This window comes from Thermobia domestica, chromosome 14 (genome assembly GCF_964235325.1).
Source record: "Thermobia domestica chromosome 14, izTheDome1.hap1.1, whole genome shotgun sequence".
NCBI classification, from domain to species: Eukaryota; Metazoa; Arthropoda; class Insecta; order Zygentoma; family Lepismatidae; genus Thermobia; species Thermobia domestica.
The window spans coordinates 187,677,227-187,687,580 of record NC_137467.1 but is presented as its reverse complement, the minus strand read 5'-3'; the positions used below and the strand labels follow the sequence as shown (position 1 = coordinate 187,687,580).

At 39.0% G+C, this 10,354-nt stretch overlaps 1 protein-coding gene across 1 annotated transcript; it reads right to left on the bottom strand.

Moving 5' to 3' along the window:
* Positions 1-5,577: 5,577 nt before the first annotated feature.
* Positions 5,578-8,400, bottom strand: LOC145670170 (uncharacterized). The gene is made up of 2 exons (XM_081738545.1): positions 7,056-8,400; positions 5,578-5,816 (listed from the first exon to the last, which is right to left on the bottom strand). Exons 1-2 carry the CDS (start codon positions 8,398-8,400, stop codon positions 5,578-5,580), a joined length of 1,584 nt encoding a protein of 527 aa, XP_081594671.1.
* Positions 8,401-10,354: the final 1,954 nt, after the last annotated feature.

Genomic DNA, 10,354 nt, shown 5'->3' with positions numbered 1-10,354 from the left:
ATGGTGATAAACTGTAAGTGGGGACCCTGTAGATGAATATAAAATTATGAGGTTTTTAATTTTAAAGTTGGCACTGGTCGTTTTTCAGTTTAGTTTGAGGGAATATTTTTCTCATTTTTATCGGAAAAATTAGTGTTCTTTCCTCGTACATATTTTATAGAGATATACATATCCCACTTTTGCATGGTGATAAAATGTAAGTGGGGACCCTGTAGATGAATATAAAATTATGAGGTTATTAATTTTAAAGTTGGCTCTGGTCGAATTTCAGCTTAATTTGAGGGAATATTTTGCTCATTTTTATCGGAAAAATTAATGTTCTTTCCTCGTACATATTTTATAGAGATATACATATCCCACTTTTTATATGGTGATAAACTGTAAGTGGGGACCCTGTAGATGAATATAAAATTATGAGGTTATTAATTTTAAAGTTGGCACTGGTCGAATTTCAGCTTAATTTGAGGGAATATTTTGCTCATTTTTATCGGAAAAATTAATGTTCTTTCCTCGTACATATTTTATAGAGATATACATATCCCACTTTTATATGGTGATAAACTGTAAGTGGGGACCCTGTAGATGAATATAAAATTATGAGGTTATTAATTTTAAAGTTGGCACTGGTCGAATTTCAGCTTAATTTGAGGGATAATTTTGCTCATTTTTATCGGAAAAATTAGTGTTATTTCCTCGTCCACATTTTATAGAGATATACATATCCCACTTTTATATGGTGATAAACTGTAAGTGGGGACCCTGTAGATGAATATAAAATTATGAGGTTATTAATTTTAAAGTTGGCACTGGTCGAATTTCAGCTTAATTTGAGGGAATATTTTGCTCATTTTTATCGGAAAAATTAGTGTTCTTTCCTCGTACATATTTTATAGAGATATACATATCCCACTTTTATATGGTGATAAACTGTAAGTGGGGGCCCTGTAGATGAACATAAAATTATGAGGTTATTAATTTTAAAGTTGGCACTGGTCGAATTTCAGCTTAATTTGAGGGAATATTTTGCTCATTTTTATCGGAAAAATTAGTGTTCTTTTTTCGTACATGTTTTATAGAGATATACATATCCCACTTTTATATGGTGATAAACTGTAAGTGGGGACCCTGTAGATGAATATAAAATTATGAGGTTATTAATTTTAAAGTTGGCACTGGTCGAATTTCAGCTTAATTTGAGGGAATATTTTGCTCATTTTTATCGGAAAAATTAGTGTTCTTTCCTCGTACATATTTTATAGAGATATACATATCCCACTTTTATATGGTGATAAACTGTAAGTGGGGACCCTGTAGATGAATATAAAATTATGAGGTTATTAATTTTAAAGTTGGCACTGGTCGAATTTCAGCTTAATTTGAGGGAATATTTTGCTCATTTTTATCGGAAAAATTAGTGTTCTTTCCTCGTTCATATTTTATACAGATATACAAATCCCACTTTTATATGGTGATAAACTGTAAGTGGGGACCCTGTAGATGAATATAAAATTATGAGGTTATTAATTTTAAAGTTGGCACTGGTCGAATTTCAGCTTTGTTTGAGGGAATATTTTGCTCATTTTTATCGGAAAAATTAGTGTTCTTTCCTCGTACATATTTATAGAGATATACATATCCCACTTTTATATGGTGATAAACTGTAAGTGGGGACCCTGTAGATGAATATAAAATTATTTGATTATTAATTTTAAAGTTGGCACTGGTCGATTTTTACCTTTTATGGAGGCAATATTTTGCTGTTGAAAAATTAATCGCTATATATATGAAAATTGAATTAGATATTATACATGTTATCATATTATGTGCATATTAAGTTATAGACGTGAATCGTTATTGACATTGCACTAGAAGTACCGTGATTGGTTTTGATAGTACACATTTAAAATGTATACTGGCAACCCTGGGTAATTTCGTTTTGTCTGCGGACAAATGTCTGCTAGAATCACCGCGGTCAAAATGTTTGGGTTCCCAAAATTTGTCTCGCATGCTTTGGCTTTGAATGTTCTGGGGCAATTATATTGCATTTTATAGGGAATTTCTATTGTCTGTCGACCCTCGTGCGAGGGAAGTGTTACTAGTATAGAAATACCTTTCCATATAAATACAACGTACAAATTATATTTAATACAGAGTTCACTTCTAAGTTAGAAATGTTTTATTTCATTACTGTAGATGATTTTGTTTTGAGCGTGGTTTGGTTTTAACATAAGAAGAGGCAAACGCTTGCTAAAGAATGGTGTATTTTATTCTCCCATTTATGACACTCTTCACATTTATTTTGCTTGTCTCCCTCCCTCCCTGTTCCCCTTCGCAGGCAACAAGTATAACAGAAAGACAGAGACAGGGGCAGACGGGCTCGCGATTACAAGGACCAAATGAAAAAAAAAAAAACTCTGATCGAGAACTCCCCGCGCTGTGTTCAAAATGAGAATTGCATTGACTTTCTCCCTCTTCTACTAAGCTCCGCCTATTCACATGCAAGGAGAACGTGCTGAACGAACCACAGTTCAGTTACAGAGAGTTTATGTCTTTTTCTTCTTCTACAAGAAGCCGTTCGAACGATTTGTTCATTTAGGAATGAACGTTTATATGAACAAACATATGAATAGTAGAAAAAAATTCGTCGACTACACTTTTGTGAACATCTGAACGAATCGTCCAAACTATGAACTAATAATCGATTAGTTCGAACTATGAGAAAAATCGAACGAATCGACTACGGTCGTTCGATTATGCCCATCTCAATTGTAGATTCTGGTAGCAACGAGGCGAGCGGGAGGTGCGCGAATCTTCTGGACTGGGCCGGACGTCGCGGTGGACGGTCTAAGAGCGTGGCCAAAGTAAACAACCACGAAGTTGTGTAGCCTGCCGCTAGATGGAATTTGCTGTCGGTGTACATAACAAGCGAAGAGTTGCCAAAAACAAATCGTGTTATATCAAGAACTATGCATATAATCATCGTTAACGTGGCATTCCAAACAAAATCTGGACATTAATTCCAACTGACTCATAAACATTTTAAAATTATTTATTTGCATTGCTACAAGTCTCTTTTAATAAAGTAATTTTATTATAGCCATCAGGTAACATTAATACGACCATAAGTAGCTTTTTTGTCATTGGTGTTGTGCGTGTTGCCTTCCCAAACACTTAAAAAACTTTAAGTCCGTTGGGGCAGGATAAGGGGTTGTCTAAAAAAAAATTAAAAAATCAGTAAGGTCGGTTCCGCTAATGGTACCTTTTCCGCACTAGCCGTCATCGAATTTCCAACAAAAGTGCAAAACGCTCCACCCTATTTCTTATTGCTTTAAATTATTCTTGTTCCCTTAAAGTCTCTGTAGATTTCCTTTTTTACTTCGCAGTTCAACTTTCTAGACAATAATAATGACTTTTACAATAATCAATGCAACTTTGTTTCTTTACTTTTCTCCCACAATTTTCCAAAAATACTCGTTATTTGTGCTTTCTCCCAGAACTAGTTATTCCCTATGTCTACTTCGTTTCAAGTGATGTAATTCCCTTCCAAATTTTAAACGTAACTGTTTTTACTTTTCCATTTATAAATCATTTTCCTCTATTTTTCAGTGAGAATCTACTTATAGGAGCACGACACCGACAACCTTTTTTTTTTTTTTTCAGGTTTCTTTTCTTCTTACGTTCCCGTTCATCATAGTTTTCTACCACACTAGTAGGTCACTTAGTTTTCAAACACAAAGGTCATTAACAACTTCTTCGCCTTTATAGGGTTCTTTTTTTATCTTTTTTCTTTTAGTTCCATCTTATCCTGGCATTCAGATGTTTCATTAACAGCATATATAACATTCAATTGTTCTTCCTATTATCTTATATATTCCTACTACAAAATGTGGGCGGACGCGTCCAGTGTTCCAGAGACGCAATGTCGTTCACACATAACAACATAAAGAACTTCATATTTTGTAATTTCTTAAGCTTAGACATAAAAGGTCTATCGCTTCTACAAAAATAAAAGAACAGTGGTGGAGAAATTCTCTCCAAAAATACGCTTACCATTTTTTTTTTTTGTTCGTCGTCCCGTTTAAAGGGTTGTGCCCTTTCTTCGGGTAAGTGCTGTAATGTAGATCAGTTGTCTCTATGGAAATATAGGTGGTCTAAGGGTTGCCAGGTTTATTATTTCTTTATTCATCGCATTAATATTAAACATACATGAATTGAAATGATTCCAGGAGAGAAAAAACACATATACAACACAAACATTAATAGGTTAATAGCAAGAAGACAATATTGGCATTTATTACATAAACACTAATTAAGAGGAAAAGAAAGTTGAGGGCTGCAGTAATATAATGAACAACTGTAATGAATGGATGAAATGCAGTGGTTTGGACGTCACATCACAAGGTTATGTTAGTTCAGACGAATGAGGTTATCTTCTGTTCCTGGGGCGATTCAGGAACTGATGAAGACGAAGGAGGCCCTTGTTAATAGGTATTACTGTGCATATGATGGATAGATGTGAGATGAAAGTTCGTGCGGTCGGTAGATTGTATAGATTTCGGGGTCCAATATGTCATCATCTAACTGTAAATGATATAATGTCATGAAGTGTTGGAGAGGGGTGTCAATGAAAGTTGGTGGTGCATCGTTGTCACGGTCGTAGCGGAGTATATCAAGTATCATAGGATGGGGCTGTGCCATACGTTTGCTGATGTAACGTATACGAAGTTGTTCAAGATGCGTTAATAATGGCGGAAAATCGATCATCTCATAAAGTAAACGTGTTGGATGCGGTAGGCTTATGCGGTATGCTAGGCGTATAGCATGGCGTTCTAGTATAGCAAGTTTTTGATAGAATTTTAATGGCGCAGATGCCCAGGCTGTATGTCCGTAGGTTAATGTACTCCGCATGAAGGTTTTATAGGTATTGAGAACGGTACGTGCCCTTAATCCCCAGGTTGTACCCACTAATCTTTTGAGAAGATTAAGTCGATTTTGCGCTTGACCTATGAGTTTGTTGAGGTGTGGAGTCCAGGTAAGATGAGTGTCAAAAATGACACCGAGATACGTAATAGTACTTGAAACTGGAATAGGCGTAAGATCAACCTGAAGGCGAAGTAGATTCGGGTTTCGATGCACTCGTGAACGGCGTCGACGTGGTAAGAAAACTATGGTTTGTGTTTTGGAAGAGTTAATATTTAACCTACGCTTACTTTTTTTTTGCCAGCTAGCCGACGCTAGCTACTACCCGAAGAGGGTTACGCCCTCTGTAGGGGAAGAGATGTTTAGCATATTGTGCTGTTCAGGAAGTAATGGCTGGGCTATGGGTAGGTACAGAAAACTTTATTATTCAAACTTTAATAGTCATTATGGCCTTTAACCATAATCATGAGGAAAGGTAAATACATACACTGCAGAAAACCATAACTGTAAGTGATATGATATGGAATGATGAAATGAAGTGCGAAACTCACTACAACACATAGGTTCTGTTAGTTGAACAAATGCTGGTTATCTTCTCGCCTAGGGGCGGCGCTAGGCATCAATGAGGACAGAGGAGCCCTGTTAGTACAGAAGGTGTCACAGTGCATATGATGGCCATATGTGAGGTAGATGAGCGGCTGTAGTGTATGGCTCGTAGTAGACGGCGTCAGGGTGGTCTGGATGTAGAGTGTAATGGTACAAAGTGAATAGTAATGAGAGTGGAGGGAACAGAGCGGCAACGGGGGAGGTACTTCGGGCATGATCGTCAAAAGTTTGTTGAAGAAGTGGATGATTGTTGTGCAGGCGCTGGGTGATATATTTAGTGCGTAATGTTTCTAAATGATATAAGATATGCGGAAATGTAAGTCTATGATAGAGATCTTGAGTGGGACTTGGTAATTTGATACGATAAGCAATTCGCAAGTCATGACGTTCCAAGATGCATAATTTCTCATAGTAAGAGGACGGAGCAGATATCCAAGCTGTAAATCCAAACGTCAGAATCGGGCGGAGGAAAACTTTGTACGTGTTAAGAAGTGTATGAGTATGGAGTCCCCAGGTAGTTCCAGCAAGACCTTTCAGAAGATTGAGGCGAGAGTACGCCTTCTTGGAGATATCTTTCAGATGTGCTTTCCAGGTTAGTTGATGATCGAAGGTTACTCCTAGATATTTGACACTGCGAGTAGGTTTTAGAGGTACATCTTGTACAAAAAGGTTTAAGAGTGTTGGGTTGCGGTGTACACGTGAACGATGCTTCGGGGCAAGAAATACAATACATTGAGTTTTTGCTGGGTTTATTATCAGTCTCCAGTGGGAGCACCAATCAACAAAGGCATTGATAGCATCCTGGAGAGCCAGGTTAAGCTGATGAATTGTTTTGCCCGTCGCAAAAAGTGCAGTGTCATCGGCATACTGAAAGAGCTTAACAGTATCTGGGATTGCTGGGAAGTCGGAAACGAATAGAATATATAGTAAGGGCGACAAAGCCGATCCTTGGGGAACTCCAGAATGAAGAAAAATAGGAAATGAAAAACTAGTGTTGATACAGACATAAGCCAATCGACAGCTAAGAAAATTAAAGATGAATCTAAGGTAAGCAATAGGCAGGCGGAGCTGTTTGAGTTTATAGATGAGAGCGGGATGCCAGACCTTGTCGAAAGCCTTCTCGAGATCAAACAGGACCAAGCAGGACGGGTTTCCTGTGTTAAAGTGAGTATAGATGGAATTTGAGAGGCGGAGTAATTGGTCATTAATGCTGAAAGAAGGTCTGAAACCAGCTTGCTCGAGTGGAATGACGTTGTGTAGTGCCAGGTATGAATGAAGACGTTTGACAATGATGCGTTCCAGTATTTTACTGAAGGTCGATGTTAGTTGAATAGGACGGTATGAGCTAACAGAAGCAACAGGTTTATGTGGTTTGAGAAACATAAGAGTTTTCGAAGTTTTCCAGTCAGCAGGTACAAAGCCAGTGCGAAGGATAAAGGTAAAGATGTGACAAAGCAGATATAATACTACGTACGGACTTTCTTTAATGTGTCTATATGTAATAGAATCCATGCCAGGGGCTGTATTACGTCTGTGAGCTACAACTGAATTGATGTCAGATATAGAGATCGGTGTAGTAAGAGGATGGTTTTCAGGCAGAGTGTGATTAACATTAGGCTGTAGATGAGGAGAATCCAGATTGAGTTTGTCGACTGGATGAGAACGATGTGGAATTTCAGGTGCGAGAGGCGTAAAGATGTCCTGGAGATATCTTGCAAATGCATTGGCCTTGTCTGTATCAGTGTGCAGCGGAGTATTGTTGTCGATAATAGGATATGTTGTACGAGTATTTTGACCTGTAAGCTGTCGGAATCTTTTCCAATACTGAGTGGGATGTGAAAGTGAGCCGAGATTGTTACAAGCTTTGACCCAGCATCGTAATTTGTAAGCCTTAAGATAGTTGTGCACCGTTCGTTGCAACTGCCTGTAATGATGAAGAGAGTCAAGGTTGCCAGTGGCAGCAAAATCTCTATAAAACTGTCGGGACCGTTTGATCAGTGGTAAGTATTGAGGAGGTAAAGAGGGTCGGAAAGTCGAAACTGTGGACTTAGGGATATATTCGTCTGTGGCGTTATGGATAGCATTGACTAAAGAATCCAAAGTTTCAGAAAGTTCTGATTCTGTAGCTGGTGGATGTAAATGATGAAGATGATCCTGAAGATACGATCTGTAAGCTGTCCAATTTGCTTTATCGTAACGATAGACAGTACGGGGAGAAGACTGAGAAGTGGTAGTTACACGAGTCTGAATGTCTAGTTTGATTGGAGCATGATCGCTACCAATGAGATCAAGAACGTTAACACAGCTACGATGTGATATGTTGTTCGAAACAATAACTATATCTGGAGTAGTCTGACTCGCGGGACGAGTCGGTTTTGGAAGTGGCAAAGTCACTCCAGTGGTATGACTGGTGATGTAGTTGAGGAAACTGTCCCGTTGCGTATGTGTCCGGCTATGTAAATTCACATCTGCCATAATTATGTAAGTGCGGAAGGTATTGGAAATATACTGAAAGAAGCTGAACGGAATATCATGCCCAGGACGGATGTATATAGTTGCTACAGTCACATACAATTCCTGATAATATAATGATGTGATAAGGTATTCTGGAAGATTAGGCAGAGTCTGAGAGTGACTACGAAATGGGATAGAAGGTGAAAACCCAATCGCTACTCCCCCGTTGGCTCGCCTAGCAGGAAAAGTGCTATCTTGGCGTAATAGTTGGAAGCGAGGTATGCGGCATGACAATCTGGCTGTGAGATGTGTCTCATTAAGGATAAAGGCATGGATTTTTTCTTCGAGTAAAAGTGCTTCGAAAAGCGGCTTATGCTGTGGTAAAGAACGGATGTTTAAGAACAAAAAGGAGAGCGCCATAATGCAGGGAATGGTGAGAGGATAGCTGTTAAACCTCAGTTTCGAGTACATTTGAGTGATAATAGACGACATTGCCGGAATATGTTGGATAGATATTGGCGTGGAAAATTGCCTTAGCCGCGATTTGAATTTGTTGGGCGATGTGATCTCGATGGAATGGATGGATATTTTGTAGCGAGAAGGTAAGAAATGTGAGAAGCTGATGAACAGTTACAGGTTGCTGTAAAGCTGGATTGGTGGGTGGTTGGATTTGGTCCGGTATGCGTAATGGTGCCACAGTCTCTGGCTTTGTTGGTTCAGGAGCTGGTTTGGAACGGCATTTGTAACTGTATGTAGGGTGAGAATGATCTTGACATGTGGAGCAAGTTGGAGGTGATTGTAAATTTGTACAGCTTCTTGTAGGGTGAGGGCCGGAACAATAACCACATTTGAACGGATTTTTACATTGGGAAGTAGAGTGCTGACCATAGACCTGACACCGTTCACAGCGAATGGGTAAAGGAGCGGAGGTGCGTGATGGTTCAACACGATGGCGTTGTTTATAGATATAGGCGCCACGGGTGAGTAACTCATCGATAGTTTGTTGTGAGTTTGTGAGAACCCGCACCATATAGGTCAACCCATGATCATTTTTGATACGGATACATTTTATGATATTGTGCCCTTCCAGTTTAAGTTCTTCAAAGACCTCCTCGTCACTATAGCTCGGATCCACCCCGCGTATAACAACAGACAATGTTGGTGATTTCCTCGGTGGTGGTGGCTGTTTCGGGCGTTGGTCGCTAAGCTTTGTCATCGTTGATTTGGGGCCAAAGATCTCAAAACTGCACTTGTTCCGTGTCGTACGGAGAAACTCTGGATCCGGCGTCTTAATAATCATGCCATTCCTAGTCTTGACTATTTGAGTTATGTTCGCCCGCGGCATGTATTTTGTGATTTGTACTAATAGTAGCTTGGGATTTGAAAATTTAGGATCGAAGTTCTGAAGTAAGAAAGAATGGATGGTTGGTCGACTAGGAGGAGGCAGGTTTGGAAACTGGTGGTCGTCCTGAATGTCAATGATCATGGATGCCTCAGAGCTGGCATCGCTTAGCTTATGTTGACGTTTAGCGGGTGGTAGTTTTGTGGATGCAACAGGAGAACGTTGGCGAGCTGATGAACCCTGACTGCTAGAAATCCTTTCCAGAGAATGGCAACGTCGTCTAAGCGGTTTCCCGGATGAGCAAGAAGGTTCCGGTGCTATAGGTGGTAAGTCAGAATGTTGTCCAATGACAGGTTGGGACGCCATAAGTCACAGTGTAGGTAATGAGTAAAACAGTGTAACGAAATGAAAAGATGAAATGAATGAATGATGAAGCTAAGCTTCCAAAAATATGTACACTAATGTGTACGGTAACGCAGTCTCCACTCGAGTGAAATCCTTAATCTCTCCCACTCTCTCGCCCGTTGCTGAGACTTGCCGTACTTGCGTCCACAAATACGTAATAATCACAGCCTGGACTTGACACTGAGAAAACAATGCCTCCAATGGGAAAGCTGGAAACCAGCGAAGTATGTCCCTAAGCTTACCACTTCATAAAGATATATGAAAGAGATTTAATTATGTATATCTGTGGCCGACTTTATGTTTTACAAATTTAATACATCAAAGAATGCAAGATTATCATAAAGGTAATGATTTTTGTCAGCATGTCTATTCTCAATTAGAGAAATTGCTCTCTCTTTTAATTTTGTATCTGATCTGAGTAAATTTCTATACTTTTATACGGAATGCCTGTGCTGCCATCTTTCCCTTTAATTTTAACTATTATTTTGAATTTGGTTTTCATTTGTGAATATTTCTATTGTAAATGAATTTGTTTCAACTCAAGTCGCCTTATGCAGAATCGTTCTGGCAGGTGATTAGTGCCATACTAGAGAGTTTGACTAAGTTATGTTTCCTGCAGTAGTCAGA